The following is a 21,509-nucleotide window of genomic DNA, read 5'->3' on the forward strand; positions in this document are numbered from 1 at the left end:
AATAGAGTCGCAAGGTTTCAATGCTATAAATATAAATAATTGCATTTATTTTTTAATTCGCTGTTCTTTAGTTGTAAACATACCTAAATGCTTATGCAATTTTTAATTTTTAAAATATAATTTCGAAACATCCTCGATTACTCCTAATATAAAAATATACTGTATTTTCCATAGTTAAAATATAAATTTAAAAAATATCCAGATCGGAACAATGTAGAAATCTATACTTTAAATTAACTTTCTTCTATTTCAGTACATAGTCTTTTATTATCTTTAAATTCTTGCGATTCACAAGATTTAGAAACCGAAATGGGTATCTATCCTAACCTGTTGAACTTTTGTTTTCTGCAGCTGATCTACCACAATGCAAAAAAGCTTGACAAGTATTGATAACTGCTCGCCTTTCAATCACTGTTAGACAAATGCCATATTAGGGGTAAAGATGTTGTTCATTTATTTACAGGCTATGTAGATGCAGTAAATTTAAATCCAAATGACCTAGTGATCAATCGTACATTCCTTAAGAGAGCAAGAGAAAATCTTCGAGAGGTAAAATTAAATTTCATGAATTTAAATTTAGATTTTGTAGTTATTCACTGGGATACAAAGCTACATCCAGATGTAACTGGAAAAAGAACGCCGACAGGATTACCGTGATAGCTTCAGGTCCTAATATTGAACAGCTACTCGGAGTGCCTTAGATATTTCTTCAGTTATATATGATATCTCAGATGATAGCTCTTTATTGCTAACTGTTCCAGCTATAGTGTTTGGTACAACGACTTGCAATACCAACCGTATAAATTGTGAATACAATTTTTTAGAGCAAAAACTGAACGGTGATATATTATATTTGGATTGCCATCATCACGCGCTTAAAATCATACTGCAGAGTGTGTCCTTAAAGAAGTTCTTGCCTTTCTTAGCTCTAGATCAGATATTCAATTATTTAAGCGCTTCAAAATTTTGTGAAAAGATCTCCATCATTCAGAACTTATAACATTTCAATCAAGTACACATACCACTTAAATTCCAAAAGACGAAGTTGATGACATATTATTGTTCGTAAAAAACGGGATTGAGAAAGATTATAGAGAATTCTCATAAATTGTAATAATATTTCCTGGTGGATTTCCTACTACAGGGATATGTTTTTGGCAACCTGGAGCTTATCAGTGAGCCACATTGGTGGCAAAAGGAATTTTTGTTTGAACATTTTTATATTTAGGAAACAATTTAAACTGACCTTACATGAAAAGAAAGCCCTTCAATGCTGTTTTACAAAGCTGTTTTACAATTAAATGCTGTATGAAGATATGGTTTTTCGCCGCAACCCAATCGAGGCTCCTTTGAATAATATAATATGTCAAAAAAACTAGCACCGTACAAAATGACAACAAACATGCAGCAGAAGCAGTAATTGGAAAATTCAAAAATCACTTATGGTATTTAGGAGATAAACTAGTCGTTTTGTCCGTATTGGATGAAGGAATTAACTTTGAAGATAGGAAAAGACTAGTTCAAAAAATGCTTGTGATAAGGAAGAGGTGTCTGATGACTGTTTAACAAATTTCAGATAACAGTAGATGATTTTGAATACTTAGTAAAGATCTTGCTCTTTATAGAATCAATTACGAGTCAATAAAACTGTTTGGGGATAAGTTACAAATACTAAAAGATTTTTTCCTATTTGATCCTGATTCACGGCAAAATGAAGGAAGCTATTTAAAGGGAAGAGAGATCGTTAAAATACTGAAAATTCTGAATGATACAACTGAAAGAGGAGCACAATATTAATTGACGAATTTTGCAACTAATTTACCAAATATGAGTCACAAAGCAATTTATTTTAAAGACCGTCCAAGACTATTGGAAAAAAATACACACTATCGAGATACATTGAGAAAAGCGTACGATTAAGGAAAGTTTCTAAAGCATCATTTCATTCTTATTCAACGTAAAATCTTTAGATGATATAAAGTAAATAAAAAGATTAATTTTATTGCTACCTCACTAAAAATATTTTGCAAACCTAGGAGAAACGAGGTACTGGGTCTGAAGTAAAAACTCGAAGATTTGTATGAAAATTATCAAAAGTGTTAAAGTTCAACGGCCTAGGGGCACGTGTTATTATTGACCGATCGAGTTCAAATTTTGCACACGTTACTTTTTATTATAGTGTCACAAAACTAGGGTTTTTAAAAAATGGTACTCATATTGTAATATTTTGTTGCAAGTCAAAACTTATTTTTGTTACTATAAAATTATTAACTTCTTGTTATTAACATTTTAACTATTAATTGAGACCTCTCAATCTTCAATGCAGTATTAATTTATTTGATATTATGCTTATTTGTATTTCAAATAACTAGTACAATTAGTCAAGTACACATGGGGCAAAGCGGATGGTACGAAGTGAAATAGTTTGCTTCATTTACTCATTCAATCATTTAATGTAAATCACTTTCGTTTTCATTCATTAATTCATTTACATTCCTTCATTTAGTTAATCTCTAATTTATTCATTCATTCACTTATTTTCTCATAACTCGTTTATTTATTTTTCTTCATATATTAATTAATTTATTCATTTAATTACTTGTTTATTGTTTATTATCTGTTCCTTTATTCATTCAACCTTTTATTTATTGATTCTTTTGCTCAAAAATATGTTTTATAATCGAATAGGAAATAATTCATTAGAAAAATATTGTACTTTTCACTTTGCCCCATAAAAAAAGTGAAAATTTTCCACTTTTTTTGAAGATTAAAATTAACTGCCAAAGATTTAAAAAAAAAAATACTATTTCAACTCAAGTTTTATTTCCAATACAATGTTCTTTCTTTGTGTGCTGTAATTTTCAAAACAAGTTTCCGATGTGTTCATTTGGAAAAAACTCAGTCATCTTAACCATTTCACTTTGCCCCACATTCCTCTAAATATATTTTTTGCATTCTTATGTCTCCCCGCCCATATCAATAATAAATATATTTATTGAATCGAAATTTCCAAAATCTACCCGAAATGTGATAGTGCACAACATTTTAAAGTAATTTATTTTGAAACTTTGTTTTCCTCTCCGAAGAAAAAAAAACATTCAATCGACATGAAAAAAGCTACCAATTAGTCCAAAAGTGAAAAGACAAAAGAAAACGAAGAAGAAAAAAGCATTTTCTTCTCTTGCGCAGAAAATTTCTTAAGGGCTTGATTTAACGAGCTGATATTCCAGAAAATTAAAACGTTGGACATATTATTCAAGGTTCCTTAATAACTCTTAATCAAGGTAACTCGGACATCTTTACGAGACAAGCCTTTTCAGGTTTTAAAATTTGTTAATTGCAGTTCTAATACAACAAATAGCGTAGAATTTATTATAGACGTGTATACGCCCTTAGCGACAAGCCATAGGTTAAGTAATTAAAAGTATTTAAGGTACTCTGTTTCATTCTAAGCAAATCATTTAATGAAAATATGAAATTTGTGTATATTATAATCCTTACCCCGTAATACAGGGCGTCCAAAAAGTCTTTGACACATTTTAAAAATTCGTAGAAAAGCAACAAATTGTCGTTTCAATATGCGGTTTGCGCCATAATACTTCACAGGTTCAAGAATCTTTTATGACTTCGTAAAAAGGAAAAGAAGAAAAAGAGAAAAATGTAATTTTAATTAATTTACATTGACGGCTGTACGTTATAGTAAGAAAAGCGAATTCTTCCTGTGACGATACAGTGATTGCTTATAGCTGTTATTTTTCTTTTTCTTTTCTTTCTGTTCTTTCTTTTTTACGATAGCATAAAACATTCTTGAACCTATGAAGTATTATGGCGCAAATCGCCTATTGATATGACAATTTCTTACTTTTCTATCAATTTTTAAAATGTGTCAAGGGGATTTTTCGGACGCCCTGTATTTAGTTTTATTCCCAACATTTTAAGTAATGTTACAAGGAGCATAATTGCAACTTTGCTAAAAGTTGTAACAAAAACCTAATCTATAAATTTGAAATGAATTTTTTTCGAACGGTCAAAAAAGAGCATTGAAATGATGATGCATAGATTTTTTAGCAAATGCTAAGAGAACAGCTCTCTTGTTTGATTTATTAAAATTAAGAGTTGAGACTAGTGGCAACTTTGTCAATCTTTCCGAGGTGAACTCTTTTAAAGGCCCCCTAATCGAGTGGAAAAAATTTCATGTAATTCGCCCCGTGTCAAGTTTATTTTTTTTTAATTTTAATTTTAAGATGATCACTTAAAAGATATATTTTTCTTTAAAATGTCTGAGCCTGATCCAGCTTTTTAAAAAAAGTTTGAATTTTGAGATCTTGAATTCAAATTATGTTTTTCGCAATCATTAATTGCAATAGGACCCTACTGGTTGGGTTTCTTGTTTCTACCAATGGCTTTTATCGCAACCGTCATTTAAACTCAATACGTCAAACTTCAAATGAATATCAGGGGTTGAATGCTGGATGTTATGGTGCTGGATTCTGGACTTTGCATGCTGGATACTGTTTTCTCGTTAAAAGGATTGTGTCAAGTCGAGAAGGTCGTTTATAAAAGAATTCCGAGGCACATGGACGCTTGCATTATAAGCATAGAAAAATAAAATCAAAGGACGGATGTCATCAACGGCCAAGTGAAAACAATAAGCAATTCGTGATAGTTCAAAAAATGTTATTGATATTTTTATTTATTTCTTTAAGCAGAATTGTTGTAAGGTTGATACTTAGGCGCATTGGCTCGTTTAGTAGTATTTTCAAGGCAATCATATGAATTACTGTAAGCAATATGCTGTTTTAATTATTAATAATAAAGAAAAAGCAAACGAGAAAAAACCTACTTTAAATATTGCAAGCAATTTTCGTTTAACATTAGCACACGAGAGTTAAATTAACAAATAAAATCTATAACTTTGATATTTTCTAATAGTGCAATAGTGTTTTTTTTTTACACATATAAATGTTCTATTTTGAACTAATGTTTTTACATAAGAAAATGATTGTAAATGAAGGTTTTTGAGCAGATGTTTTTTGAAACAAATCCAAAAAACCATGTCAAGATGCGAGAAGATTCTTGCTTAGTTCTTCCTGCCTTTTTTTATATCGAGTTATACCGCATTTTTTTTGCAATGAAAGTTTTTCTGATGGACCAAAAGTACATTTTCTGCATGACACATTACTACCTTACTCTTACCATCATAAAAAGTTTTTTAAAAAAAGAAAAAACAAGATCTTTATCATCTCAAGGTTATTTTCGAATCTACGATGACATTATGTGACCCGCACAGATTTCTAATTATGCTTTTCAACTAATTTGAGTTTATGCGCATTTTATTACTGCAGTTACATCCAGCATTCTCGTAAAGCCATTGTAACATTATAATGAGAATACTTTTTGCGGTATGTTTTCTAACACTATTAAAGTAACTACTAAAATAACTAGTAGGAAAAGAAGAAGAATAATAATGCAGTTTTTTTTTTTTTGAAAGACAGCTGTGAAAATACAATACTTTGCATAGATATTACATTAAATAAGAGTCATGCAGTCATTAATGATGTTTATATTCCTAATACTTAGATACTTTAGCAACAATTGTGAACATAACGGAAAAAATGGTTTGAATTTTCAATGGTTACTGCAAACTTGTTTGTGAAACTCGAGGAAGTTATTTTTCGTATCCAATCATCAGCTTTTCTCAAAAAACTGTCTAATCATTTGAAGAAAAAGTAAAGGTGATTAATAACAACAAGATTTAAAAAAAATGTTTTTGTATCGAATAATTAGTAGAAAATTTGTAAAATATTAAACTGCAGCATGCAGTATTTAGAAGATCTAAATTTTACCAGTACGCAAATCACTAGGATATCAACAAAAAGGAAAAATCCTTGTTTATGAAAAAATTCAATGTAAGACCCCAAGTAAATGTATAATCAGTTTATAAGAGAATTTAATGTAAGAATTTAAGGAATTTTATAACCGATACGTTACAGTAACTTTTTAACTATTCTGGCTGTTTGTTATTAATCTTGACAGTTGAATATATTGACTGAGGTTAATTCTACTAGGGTCTAGTTCTATAGCAGCGATTCTCAACCGGTGGTCCGGCACCGGTTTGCGGAATCTTTTTTGTCAGTCCTCGGAGATCTTTACCTGTTTACATAACGTTTCCTTACTCGAATAAATGAATCAAGTAAAATTAAAATAATAATACATCTGTATGTTTTTTTTTTTTTTTTTTTTTTTGCTTTAAGGATTATTACAAGTAAATCACAATCGAAATCTCCAAAGGTTGATTTAAGTAACAGTTTTTGAGTGCCTGGTAAAAAAGTTTTGAAAAAAAAAAAAAACATGAAGCCCCCCCCCCCCTCTCCCCGCCATTGTTCTGCGATTTTTTTTAGAAATGTTTACCGATACATGGGTTACAAAAAGGTTGAAAAACACTGTTCTATGATATTCAGAAAACATAAAGTCTAAAAACTTGGGAAAGATAAATTCCTATAAGTGTCATTATTGGGACACGTGTTGCCTCGAAATATAATGTCTAAAAATTTGGAAAAGATAAATTTCTATAAGTGTCATTATTGGGACACGTGTTGTCTCGAAATATAAGGTGTAAAAATTTGGAAAAGATAAATTCCTATAAGTGTCATTATTGGGACACGTGTTGTCTCGAAATATAAGGTGTAAAAATTTGGAAAAGATAAATTTCTATAAGTGTCATTATTGGGACACGTGTTGTCTCGAAATATAAGGTGTAAAAATTTGGAAAAGATAAATTCCTATAAGTGTCATTATTGGGACACGTGTTGTCTCGAAATATAAGGTGTAAAATTTGGAAAAGATAAATTCCTATAAGTGTCATTTGGGACACGTGTTGCCTCTAAACATAAGGTCTAATAACTTGGGAAAGTTAATGTCATTATTGGGACACGTGTTGCTTCGTCATGAAATGTGCTGTTCTGCGACTGTACCGGCTTAATGTTTTCCACGTCTCATACTCACGGATGTTTTCCCGATACCAGAACTTGGATTCAAATGCATTTTACTCGCGTAGTCAGCCATTAACCAATCATTCGGCAAGAGCAACAAAAACCTGTGCCACCTAATAATAGGGACCGCAGCACCTCGTTACATGTTGCTCCAATTATTACAGCTTTGTTTTAATTTGATTGCTGCATCTCACGCTCCATGGAGCACTCTGATTGGAGGAAACGAGAGAATGTGACGCGAAAATGAAGCATTCCCACACGTATGGGATTCGCTCGAGTCTTCAAGAGTCTTGACAAGTCGAGTTCACTGAGTTCGAGTTCCTGAACTATACTGAAAATACGCTGAAGATGGAACGATTTTAATTTAGTATGACAAAAAGTCGCGCAGAAATAAAATTGCCAAGCGCAGACTGTTGCTAATAAAAAGATAGTGACTTTGTAGCTGTTGTTTTGTGTATAACTCGCATCAGGGACACGGAGTCGGTTTTTTTTTTTTTTTTTTTGTGATGCTCCGGCTTCGCCAGAACCGTAACCGAAACCTGTGGCCCCGGATCACTAGATGCTAAAAAAACATTTTAATTTTCAGGTCTATTTACAAGAATGATGAAATAAACAAACAAGAAGATTATTGAAAAACTAGAGGAGCCCTAGAGCAGGGGAAAATTTAGAGCTCTAACTCCAGGGAAAACACAGTTCCGGAGCGCTCTGACTCCGGGTCTCTGGTGATCGTGATTATACTTCTTGTAAAGATAAATAACTTTTATCGAGTATGAATACTAGGACGGTACTTACCTAAGCTCAGGACAGGATTCTACTAGTAACTTGACGCAATCGAGGCATCCCTTGGCTGCTGCGTAGTGAAGGGCAAGTGCCCCGGTGGCCGTCGTCTCCAGGGCAGGCATCTTTGCCTCCCGGAGCAGCCACTTCAAGACGCTACGGCGACCGTACCTGGAAAAGAAAGATCGTGAAGATCATCTGGATTCGAAAAAATGAACTACTTTGAGAAACAAGAATTAACTAATGCAACTAAACATTAAAAAAAAAGAAGCATAAAACGAGGAAATTTTTTTATTTTCAAAACGTTTCATTTTTAATCAATTTTTTAAAATGTCTGATTTTTCAAACAAGGCGTGGTCTTTATGACATCACAAGTGATGCACTTTGGCGCGTATTCCACTGGCGAGCTGAATGCTTACGCTTGCTGTTTACCGCGTTCCCACGTTATGATAATTTAGAACCGAATTCAATATTGCGTTCTACGCTTGCTATCAACCATATCGTTAAAAGTACACGTGAGTAAAGATGCAAATTAAACATTGCGCTCTGCGCTAATGGCATAAGTTCATTATTTATGATGTCATGTGCAGAAGCGTAAAAAAGGAAATTGAATCTGCACACTGATTAAAATAAGTTTTTAAAAATATTAAACTTTGCCAAATTACTCAAAAACGCTCAGGTCCTATGTTTTTAATTATGTTCTTTCAGGAAAAAAAAAATACTTTTAAAATTTCGGAAACAACCCCGTTGTAGCAGAAAAAACTTATTTTACTTCGATTTATTTTAAGACGGCTAAAAATTCATAGTTTCAATCAAGTACACATCAAAATGTCGGTATTTCGATTGGTTTTTAATACGCTTGGTAAGAATATTAAGGTCAATGGTGTGACTGAAAGAATGACTTTTTTTTCGAAAAAATAATGAGTCGTATTTAAAATACGCCAGTCTTCTATTTTTTTTTTATAAAATAACTTTTTGTTCTAACTTTTGTTGTATAAAACATCAGCTTCTGTATGAATTCAGTTACTTTATAATGTTTTGAAACATATTTAGATCTAAACATGATGTTGTGAAATCAATTTTGATTTATAAATGAAAAAGCTCTTTGAATGGGTGTCTCAGACGAATTTAGAGAAGCTTACATTAAAACAAACAATTAAATTTACTAATGAATAATATTAACAGGTACGTTAATTTAAAATCGTAGACTTTGATTTTACTTCTTATTTCTTCCTGTTGTAAACCCAAGAAAACTGTGGGGGAAAAAAAAACATTTTCGTCTATATTAGCAAGAAATTATCCAGTAGTTTTGAAATGTTTCGTTTTCAACTAAAACGCAAAACGGCTAAATTTAACATTTCTTGATTTTTTTGTCAAATGTTTACTGGAAGGGTTTTTATTGAAACTTTTAACTGTGCACAGATACGTGATTGACAATTTTCAAACTGAATTTTAAACACCAATCAGGAACAATAGTGCCGTGGGAAGGCAAAAGACAGTATCTGCAAATTCTACCTTCCTCCTCCACCCCTCCTTTATTTATTTATTTATTTATTTATTTATTTTTTTTTTTTGTAATTTTGTCATCTAGTGTATTTTAGCGTAATTGTACACTAGCTTGCTAATTTGGTTTCCGCTTTAAAAAAATCATTAAAAAAATAAATTTAAAAAAATAAAAAAATAAAATAAACGTTCTACTCCACCATTTTTCGATTGTAAGTGTGGAATCCAAAACTCGTTTCTTCAAATGTCTCATAATCTGATTTCTGCTGATACTGCCCTTTACTTTCCCGCGCAGAATACACCTCTGAACCAAGAAGGAATATCAATAAACCTAGAGCGAAAACTTGTTGAGACGGACATATCTGACTATATTTAGTTATTTTATCGTCAAATTATGATTTATTTACAACTTTTAGTTTAAAAAACTCATTCATGCTCAAAGGTTTTTCTAGATTTTATTCAGCAATTAATTACTCAATTATTTCAAAAATTTAAAAAGTATGAAACGTCATACAAAGACGCGATATCAAGTAAATATTTATTTTTTAAGCAAACAAAAAAGTTTAAGTAAAACTATGTAAACCTCTCTACCATGTATTTAAAGATAACTACTTTAATTGGATATCGGGCTTAAACATTTAAAGAATTTTATTTAAACCCTCCTATTAATTGTGCACTGTCACAGCTGACGGTATCAATATCTAAGTACACAAAGGTAATTTAAAACGGAAATACTCATTTACAATGCAATGGTTTGAGCTGATTATTATACAGATGAATTTCCACTTTTGAAAATACATACTAAAATATTATCTGTTTGCTAACATATTTCCTTATGTAGAAAATATATTCACTTCCCTTTTCAGTTATTACCCGAAAACGTTTGAAAACACGGAAAAATGGAGGTTGGGCGGCTTTAAATATCAATTTCCGAAGCATTTACCTGCTTTTTATTTATGCATCGAGCTCTATCTTTGAGACGATTGTCTTCCTTATTTTGACGGGATAGGAACTGAGAGACAGTTTTATGTGCTATGTTCTGATAGCGCTGAACAACAGCAAGAAACTAATGATATTTAAACCAATTTGCTTGTGTTATATTCTGAGGAAATATTCTTGAGGAAGAGAGAGAAAAAAAAAGGTGAGCTTTAAGAAGATGAATGTCTGTGACTTCTGATTTATTATTTTGTCTCGAAGTTGTTTAATAGAATAAGCAGAGCAAATAGTAAAATGCGTTTCAAGTGCCAGTCCCTTGTGGTACTCTCATTCAAGAGCTATTCAGCCTTGGGTTATGAAATTTTGAACATTCGCTGAAACTCGCATGTAGATAGATCTCAGTGCAAAAAGAGGACAGCTCCACTGTACTATCGTACTGCCCATGTATTACATAAAATATTAACGGAGAGAAATTTCAGCAGGCTGCGTTTCAGAAGAAATTGAAGAGAAAAAGTATCTATTTTGTTGTATTATAATAAAAGAAGTGTGAACATTTTTTTTACAATACTATTTCAGTTCTTCAACTAAACTGAAGATTATAATGGCATGTTCTAAAAAATGAAATTTGTGGATAATTTTACTAGAAATAATGCCATTTTTTTACCAAGTAATAATTACGTAACTAAACTACAATTTCAAACCTTTGTGAAACTAAAATTCAATTCAAATTATTGGCACAGAAGCATTTCTTTACTATCGGAAAATAAATTTTGTTATCGGAATTGAATAAATGCAGAACTAACTATGCATATACTATACAATACTTTTAATTAAAACCTCGGCAGATGATAGTGAAAAAATTTCAACGTTACTTTTAATGTACTACAATACTACTGAACAACCTACGGTCAGCAGGCCACATGAGGCCCCCGAAGGCTATTCATATGGCCCGTTTATGTAATGTTACGAACCCAAAACTGTTCTGAAACCTTCCAAAGCAACCGATCTATCTTCATTCGATATCAAGAATATCTGTTTAAAATTTGGAGCCACATATTCAGAAATTAATTTGTGAAAAACAAATAGACACTTCGTTGGATTAAAATAAATATCCTCATATACTATATAATTGCCAATTCACGATCGAGTAACGCTCCTGACGTCACCAACAATGAAACAAAATCAATGGAACAATCGCGCCATAGCATGATAATTTGATAAAATATTTTAACAATGTTTGACATGCAGGAAAATGTTTTTTTTTTTTTTTTTTTTGACAAGGCTGAACTGGATCCGGTAACTTCACTGTTTGACTGGTAATGCTGCAATTTTAGGAGAATGAAGAAACAAAAAAGTGGTCAACAATGAATGCTATCTGCTGGAGTTTAGATTTAATCTACTGGAGTTAGGGCTAACATTTCAACCATCAAAATATGATCATACAGGCAATTGCTTCGTTACTAATGTGGAAGCAATGTTCACCTTCATACCTTCACGGGCGGTTTTCTAGTGCAGCAATAATAACAACAACTCTTGGTTTGTAGTTTTACCCGTGTTTTCCCCATGTTATTAAGATTTAAAAAAAAAAAAATTTAAATGTTATATGTGGCAGGGAGAAGCAACGAGATGCAAGTGGACTTTTTAAAGTTTTGAGAAAAATGCATTTGAAGTTCAAATCCTAGGTAGGCTTTCATTGTTTTGCTAAGTCGTGCAATAAAACATCACCTACTTAGTGATACTAGTTCCAGTACACTGAGGTACAGTATTTACAAAGTGATAGATGTTTAAATTAAGGAGCGTATTATGATTTTTCATTCAAAGTAATAGCCTTTATTCTAAGTAAATAATTCTTGCAGCAATTATTTTTAATTGCAAAAAAAAAAAAAAAAAATAGTACAATTACAATTGTAAATAACAAAATACGAACAAGATTTGTTTCAAATTTCGAAATCTCATGCAGATGTTAGAGGAAATGCTTGTATCTAATGTTTTTAAGAAAATGGAAAGCCATTTTTATTTTTTTTCAGTTGAGTGCGACAACAACTTGCATAAAAATTTTTAGATAAATTGTTCTGAAATTCAATATGAAGACAGTTTCGCTTGAAAACACGGAAATAAGTTCCGCTTTTCAAGTGAAAGCAATAAATACTTGTGTTTGGTCGAGTTATAAATTAAGTTCCTTTGTCAACTAAGTCTAAAATTACAACGCAAAATTAAGGTGCACTGCTCGATAAATAACATGAAAATCGTAATTTATTCAGAAACGAAAGAATCAGTAAACATTTAGTAAAGACATTTGAAGGAAACGTGGGTAAAAAAATCAAGCACATTATACGAATAATAATTGCTTCCTACTTGCTAAGTGAAAGTATTTTTAAATGAAAATAATGATGCCAGGATGTAGGGATATGTACCAAATACCACGCAGGAATGCAGAGGAAAGTTATCAGTTTTTTGAAAAACAGAAATGTAGATAAAGACATTTCAACTTAACCAGGATTTGCAGAAAGGTCTTTAGATTTGGTGTGAGTTGAATTGATAAGACGATCGAATGAAGAAATCTTATATAGCGATAAGAGGAGGATGCTATGGAATACCATTTACATTTCTAAAAATAACCCTTGTGTACATCTTCAAATCGTCATGAGTACACACTATACTAATTGTAATGGACTGTCACTTGTAAAAATATAACCTATTTATTTTGATGATATAAAACATATTTTACTGAAAGTTAATAATGGAAATTAATAAAACATAGCCGGGTAGTAGGAAATAAGCCAGTGGTGCCCAACTTTTTTATACTAAAGGGCCGCAGATCATATTAGGATGATTTTTGAGGGCCGAAACACACATAAAAGTTCAAAGTATTTAAAATTTTTCTAAATATCTTTGAAACATATGGAAAAGGAAAGAAAGTTTAAAAACCAATATTTGTTGTTATCATTACTACGCTTCTTTTATTAAATGTATCTGTTTTCAGAAACCAATTTCTGAATGTTTGGCTCCAAATTTGTAACGTAATTAATCGTGCATTTCGATTTGCAACGTTAAAAAAAACAACAGGCCACACGGATCAGGTTCGCGGGTCGTAGTTTGAGCACCACTGAAATAAGTGTGATTTAAACCATTCAAAAACTTCAAATGTACACTTTCTTTCGCTGTTTTACAGCTTTTGGTTCCTTCTTTTTGTCCGTTTTCTTTCTGTCCCCGAACTCTTTTTAAATGGGGAATAGGTTTATGGGAGAAGATTCAGGTATCCTGCCTCTACTTGACTTCTTTTTTAGGAGTTGGTGGTGCACAGGTGGGACAAAATTTGTCAGAGGCAATCACATCAGTATCATTGAAAGGACAGAGTGACGTCGGGGATTGAGAAATTCAAAGTATTCCGTGTAAGTATTCAAATTCAACTTCGAAAATGAAACTTAAATCTGATCGGCAATACATTGTCAGCTAAAAAACGGACGCAGAATAAGAAACAAGAATTATTTTAGTGTATATTATACTTAAGATCAACGTTTAAGTCACATGTGTGCAAGTAAATTTAAAAGTTTGAAACTTTACCTTCCGAAACTCTTGAAAATCACAAAACACACTTTATTTTGTAACGAGTCAAAGAAAAACTACATGCTTTGAACTCTCCATACATACGAGTAGCATTATAGGAGCCTTTTTAGTTCACGATATTCCCTACGGAAATTACCAAATGCAGCTTGAAACCTCAGCGTTTCATATTTTCCGACTATTCCTTAATACCCTCCTCTCCTCTACACAGGATGATAGGACAATGTGCGGCAAAATTTTGCAGGGGGATAGAGGGGACAATAGTAGGCAAAATTCATAGAGGAACATGTATTCTCAAACATTATGCTAACCAGGGAACCCCACTAATAGTGTAATGATGAAAGAAGTTCAAATCATTAGCAACCGAAAAGCATCTTTTGAGACATATTTTCGACGTATATTGGCTATAAACAATAGAGTTGCGTGATCATTTGTTTACATTTTAAAGCTACTGTTAATGTAATTTATTGTATTTTTTGTTTATTTGGCGAAATATTTCAAATTGCAAAGGATTGTTTTTCGTTTTTAAAGAGTTTTTAGTCATTTTAGTTGAATAATGTGTTTATATTACATCGGAGAGGGAGGGGGATGGGTGATTTTCGCTTATTCAGAGACCTGTTTTTACCTTTATCATTTTTTTAAACGATATCCTTTCGATTATTTTATTCTTTTTCATATGGGAGATGTTGCAGGGGGATTTCCTGTTTGTCCTAGATGGATATAATATATATATATATATATATATATATATATATATATATATATATATACACACACAACATGAGAAACATTTTAAGAACACATTTTCAATATAAATTCAAAGACATTGGAAAAAATGAAAGAATAAATACTTAAGTGTACTGTAATGCCAGCGCAAAGCTGCTAGAAACAAATGAGAAAGTGTCGGTCCCTGGTTCACCTTTTTTCATTTTGATGTTCTTGCTTTTTGCATCTTCAATTTTATTTAGATTGTTTATTCGTGAATATATATATTCACGAATAAAAAAATTGTATATATATATATATATATATATATATATATATATATATATATATATATATATATATATATATATATATATATATATATATATATATATATATATATATTTATTTATTTATTTATTTATCCTCGTCCGCTCGTTATCGAGATATAATGGTTTTAAGTTTTCAGAAAAGTGCCAAATCTAAATATTTGGCGAGAAATTGATCAAGCCGTTTCAATGTCTGCGTCCATCTACAAATCATGTGAAACATGTCTTCCATTACTCACTGAAACTCGCTAGATTTGGTGACTTTTCTTAAAACTTTGGCAGACTTTAAAACCTCATATTTCAATAATGGGAACACGAGGGCAAATAATTTGCACGTCCATAAACATGTTTTACAATGTGCTTTCGCTAACTACTTACTTATTATTATTATTTTTTTAAATATTACACTATCGTGTGGTTTTCTGGTTAGATACACACAAAGTCAAAAACTGACGGATTCAAAATAGGTCACAAATTTTTTACGCAAAAATGATCTTATGCAGCATTTTAGTTTTAAAAAAGGGTTTAAAGTTCTTGTTGAATTTTGCTGCCCGAAGTTATTATAGATGCAGGCATTGATCGTTGTAACGACGAGCCATTCTGACAACCTGTCGTCGATCGCAGCATTGTCGTTGATACGCGCGTATTACAGTTGTAGATCGTAATTTAAACAACCACTTTGAACTATTCTGAAAAACTAAAATGTTGTCTAAAATCGTATTTGCGTAATAAATCTGTTTACTGTTTTGCATCTTTCAGTCTCTGGCTTTAAACCTCTCCCCGTCCGATAACAAGTCTCTAAGCTCCCCACTGCTTTAAAATACAGCTAAATTAAATAATTGAAACATAAAATTTGTTCTTACAACTGTGCAACAATGTAATATGTTACTTTTTTAATTTTTTAGAGGTAAAAACTAGAGATGCACTGATTATTCGGTTGGTATTCGATTTACCACCTATTCCGCAGACAAACCGAATAGTACCTTAATATTCTGCAGCTGAGTAGTAAACAACTTTAAATATTCGACTACTGATAGAAAAACACATATTATTTCACGCAATGACTGAAAGTCATAGTTTAATAACATAGGGAAACTAATTTTATCACATTCAAAGTAATTTTAATGTAAGAAAACACTCACAGACGTTAAAGTTAAATTTCGTTTCTTTTTAAGTTTTCCTAAATATTTTTTGACACATTATATTAACGTTACAGTTAAACACTTATTTAGATATAAAACAGTAACCAGAAAAAAGAAAGTAACATAAAGTGCTCATATAGTGCTCATGAAGGCAATGAACTACTATTTCTTAAAAAACCTGTGCAGCCAAAAAGAAAAAATTATCCACATTTCACAAATTATCAAAAGTGTGATTAGTATTACATAAAGGAACCATTTGGATATCATCTTTTGTAGTGTTTTAGTTTTTAAAATTTTATACCACATGAAAAATAAAATATTTTTTTTAAAAGTAATCATTCAATTAATCATTGTAATCAAAATTTAACTACGTTAAATTATAGCGCAGGAACAGTTAGGCATTCAACAAGATTCTTTAGTTATAATAGCATGTTACCATGTTAATTAGTTGTCAAATCATGTATCAGTAGCACTGCACGAAAAAAACTAATAATCAATTAATGTAGAGTTTCAGATAAATATAAAACAGATTGGTAATTAACTATATTAATATGCTTTTGGAGGCATTATTTTTTTTATGTACCTTAAATTAATAATCACATTACTTTTAATGCTGCTGCAGATAAAGTTACGATGTTAAATGGAAATGCATTTACATTTTACGAAATACACAAAATATGTTTTGTTTTAAATTGGCACAAAATAAAAATGCAAATGTTACACTTAAAAAAGTAACCAGATACTCGGTATTTGGCCGAATATTCGGTTGAAATTGTAACCGAATATTCGGTATTCGGCAAAATATGGTATTTCGGTACATTTCTAGTAAAAACATCTCTAGTAATTTTTCATCGAGTAAAACAAACAAAAAATTGTATTTTGCAATTTGTGGTATACAACGCGGGTTATCTTTTGCATTTTGTTTCAAAACAAATTCTATCATTTACTTCTTAGCTTTCGCTCAGTTATTGTCGAACTCTTCGTTTGTTCATAAAATAAACAATAAACACGGTGCTATATGAGTGAATAACCAATTAAAACCTTCTCAAGTCCGCGTGAGAAAAGCGGGGAGAAAATCTTCTTCCAAAAATGTTCGATTCTGACATGTGAACATTCCCGATTTCCCTCGACGCCTGAACGATCAGTCGCCTCCTATCAGCGGCTCTCATCGCCTCGAAAGCATGTCAGCCCCGGAGGATTGTGCACGAAAACAGGCGAGTGATTAGCCGATGATTATTATCCTGTAATCAGCACGAAACACAATAGTTTGCTGTCTCGGAAAGATTTCCATTTTTGTAATTTTTTTTTCTTCCAGAAACTGTTTCCAGAGGAATCTGGAACAAACAGCTCTTAGTCAAAGAATGCATCCATTGAGTAAAAAATAAATTTAGCATTCGCTCATATAGCATGAGAGATAGGAATCGTTTTTTAAATTTTGAAAATTATTAAAAAAGATTGTAAGCGGTAGAATTTCGATTTTTTAAAAATTATACTGATGATAGATACAGTTTTAGGGGGGAACATGTGCCTTTCAACTTACAATGCTGGCCAAATTCCTAGACTAATACTGTTTTAAAAGCAAATTCTTTATTGATTACATAACTATAGACACATTAACGAACAGTGAAATAATTATCTAATATTTAGTATGCATTCCCTTGTTCTTAATGAGCATTTTAAGTCTTTTTGGCATACTTTTCACAAGGTTTACACCATTTCTTAACTTTTTAAAAAAGGAGGTAAAAAATTGTTTATACTCACTATTATATATACTCACATACACATACTCACTAATTACTTAAAACTAACTTTAAATATAACAGAACACACTAATAAAAAGAACTAGTGAACTGTTTAAGCTGATTAAGCTTATGTTCCTGGTAAGTAGATCAGCAAAGAACATAAACAAAGCAGACAGTGCAAACATTAAATTATGCTAAAATAACGTAATAATCAGTGTACAGTATGTACTGTACTTTAACAGTAAAATAAATAGTATTTTAGTACAAATAGGGTACAAAAAAGAAAAAAAACTCTTTAGTCTAATAATTTGGTCAGCACTGTAGCATACTTGTAGAGATGTTTCGTTTTACAAATGATGAACTCGAATGCACCACTTTAAAGCGAATTTAATATTGAATTCAATACAAGAAAACAAAATTCAACTATACAATGAAAAAAAAAAAAGGTTTAGCGGCAATAATTATCACCTTAGATACTAATGATTGCAGTGAGATATCACTACTTGGTAGGGTAGCCTTCATTTATTATTATTTTTTTTAATCATAGCTTCACATCGGTGTTTCATTAAGTTAACAATAGTATCAAGCTATTCTTTCATTATTACATGATACCAGGAAACAATTACAGCCTAAACTGTCACTGAGGTTACAACTATTTGTCAATATGCTTCAGTATTCATCTAATGTAATTGAGTGCACTTTAGATTGAATTCGATATTAACTTCTATTTGAAATGATAGAAAATGAGTTTCATTTCAAAAACCAAAACATAAAAAAGTGACTACAATTTTTGCTGTCGCTGTAAATGCGAGTTAAGTTCATATGAGTTGGAAAATGTACACGAGAATACCGATAAGATTTGACAATAAAAGTTCTTTTAAATATGAAAAATAATTGATAATGGAGCGACAACCGATTAAATTTAATAAGTTCAGAGCTTTAAGTACACTTATAGCTCGAAGTTGTGGAGTAGCTATCAATGAAATTATGTGGTAACATTGGTTGCGTTAAATAAATGTTGTGACATGCACATACCATAAGCTGTGTTTATTTGACCTCAGGAAAGTTGCCTATTATATTATGTGAATAGTTTTATTGATAAGAAATATACATAAATATAAAAATTATTTAAAAAAAAAACATAGTATGGAATTTACACGTGAAAAAATAAAATGAATAAATAAATAAAATAAATGATTAAATAAATAAAAAATCATTTGAATTTTGACGTCTTGAATTCAAATTATGTTTTTCACAACAACGAATTACAATAGGATACTACTCGTTGGGTTTCTTGTTTCTACAAATGGTTTTGGTTCTACAATTCTAGAATAGGTAATACGAGGCATATCCATAAAAAAAGAATTGTTGGTTAGAATGCAGTAATAAAAATAAATATTTTATGGTCGATATCCACCAGTACGTTGACATATTAATGATTATTTACAGCGCATATAACGTTATGTATTTTTATTTTTTATCAATCTTAAATGATGAGAATTAGTGATCCGAAAATTTTGTATTTAGATGGAAAGTTTTACTGTTTAAGTTCATCTATACAAGTGTTTTTCCCTGAAAACAATGTAATTTTACACAAAAAACCCTCTTTTTAATGTAAGGTCTGCTTCAGTTAAGCCCTATAAAAATACGGACAAAACTTAGCCGCAGACAGTTTATAACTATGACGGCCAAAATTTCGCTACCTAAACCAACATTAAAAACAAACATGGCAATCTGAAAAATCAGAGCAACTTCAGTTTTGGTCAAGTGAAAAATAAGCAATTCGCGATTGCTCAAAAAGAAGATAATACGAACAATTTTTAGGGGTTAAACATAAAAAAAGAAGTACATTCAAACTTGCTTTTAGCGAGTCGTGATTTAACGAGAATTCGGATTTAGCTAGAAAATCAAGAAATTTGGTTGGTACTATGTTAAGTCTATGTGAGCATAACTCGCTTTTAACGAGCAAACCCGCTTAAAGAGAGAAAATACTTTGTGTCCATCTCAGTTTCTTCTTTTTTGAAAAATTTCTTCAATGCTGGGAAGACAAACGAAAGTCAGAGATTTTTTTTTAAATTTTTGGATTAGAGAAGCATTAGAAAATTCTACATTTGTTGGTGCTAAATTTATCACTTTCGAAGCATTCTTCCGAGAGAACCTCAAATTCAAATTAATGGAGATGGTGAAAAAAAGAGAAATCTTTTTTTTTTTTTCGAACAAAATAGCATATAAAAAAAACCAAGACAGTTCAAAGCAAATTAACCAGAAATAATAACAATACCGTGAAATGGCCCAAGTATGAACCACTTTTCGATGTTTTCAATGAAAATTCCGTGTACATCTTTGATTTGGAAATTAGAGGACTTTAGCAACGGTAGCAATAAATCTCGTCTTTCGAATGAAATGTTTAAAAAAATCTAAGTTGGAAAGGAGAGGAAGGAGAATTTTTCCCCCGTGGCCCAGTGTACAACTATGGGCCACCTCATTTTAACCTAGAAAACACATTGAAAACTTGATCTAGCCTATTGTTATCTGAGACTACACGCTGTTCTTTGCTTGAAACTGTATAAAGAATTTTTTTAGTCCATCATTTACCCTTTTTATTTTTAATTTTTTAAGACTTAATCATCACTTGGACATCTCGAGTGATTAATAAAGTTCATCATGGTAAACGCAGATAACGTTCTTTATTATCTGCCTAAGTTTTGACGGAGAAACATTTGAAAACTAGAAAAATTGCGCCAACTAAAGGCTAGGTACCTATACTTAGGTCTCAGAAAATGCGTAGGTCTGACAAATTTTAAATGAAAAAAAAAAAAAATTGAAAACTGAAATGCGAAATCACATTTCTTATTCCAAATCTCATCAAAATAAATAATTTTTAAAAATTATTAATATTAATTAGTTTGTATTTAGTCCGGATTTCAGTCAGCACCTTCTTAAAAAACTGCTATGAGTACGGGCGATAGGGCGACCCATAAGTTTTCTTCAGTCTTTTCTTGCCATTATTTACAATAAATAACTAAAAATGTTACGAAAGCAACTCTACAGAGAATAAAATGATGCTCCAAGTCTCTAAAAACCGTGAAAAATAGGTGACCCATTGTTGTACCCCAACATTTCCATTTTCGATAAATGTTGAGAGCTTGTGAAAACTATGAAACGTTTTAAGTCAACAAGCGGCGGAATTCATAACTGAAAAATTAGTAAAGCAAATCTGAACTTAACAGATCCCTGAAAACAGTACAAGTGGTCTGCCCAAAGGAGACTTATAGCTCTTCCACGAGTGAGTCGAATCACGCTCTAAGAACGACTAGGTATACAAAACAATACAAAAACAAGGTATACAAAAACAATGGCAATCTCTGATTAAGCGTCTTTAACTACCTACATAGTTACACTACCTGGTGATTTGTTTTGGAGCTCGTAAGTTCGAAAAAGAGGCTACTTGAGAGCAAAATCATCGCTATGGCAACAGTGGCCCATTGTTGCCCCCTTGGCACAAAATTGTACCGTTTTACGGTAATAAAAAAATCAAATTTTGCGAATTTTTCTACAAATTCGTTGTTTACGAGCACTCTGTTAAAACGAGCAAATATCGCGGTCCCATCGTGCTTGTTATAAACGAGTTCGAGTGTAATTATAAATGTTTCCCAGTAATAAAATGAAAAACTTCGTCGTGAAAGCATACTGAGCTTCAAAAAGAGAACCTTTCCATTTCTTACACTTATCAAAAGTTACGGATTCCGATTTCGTTTGTCTCGTGTTCTTTGTCCACGATTCTCTCGCTCGTGACGAATGCCCAGATTAACACCAGAT

At 31.4% G+C, this 21,509-nt stretch overlaps 1 protein-coding gene across 1 annotated transcript in view; it reads right to left on the bottom strand.

The window, feature by feature from the left end:
- Positions 1-21,509, bottom strand: part of LOC129229296 (uncharacterized) — a 284,947-nt gene that overhangs the window by 67,913 nt on the left and 195,525 nt on the right. Inside the window, exon 3 of the mRNA XM_054863573.1 lies at positions 7,785-7,940. Coding sequence (XP_054719548.1) covers positions 7,785-7,940 — 156 coding nt within the window. The remainder of the gene's footprint in view (positions 1-7,784; positions 7,941-21,509) is intronic.

This window comes from Uloborus diversus, chromosome 9 (genome assembly GCF_026930045.1).
Source record: "Uloborus diversus isolate 005 chromosome 9, Udiv.v.3.1, whole genome shotgun sequence".
In the NCBI taxonomy this organism is placed as follows: domain Eukaryota; kingdom Metazoa; phylum Arthropoda; class Arachnida; order Araneae; family Uloboridae; genus Uloborus; species Uloborus diversus.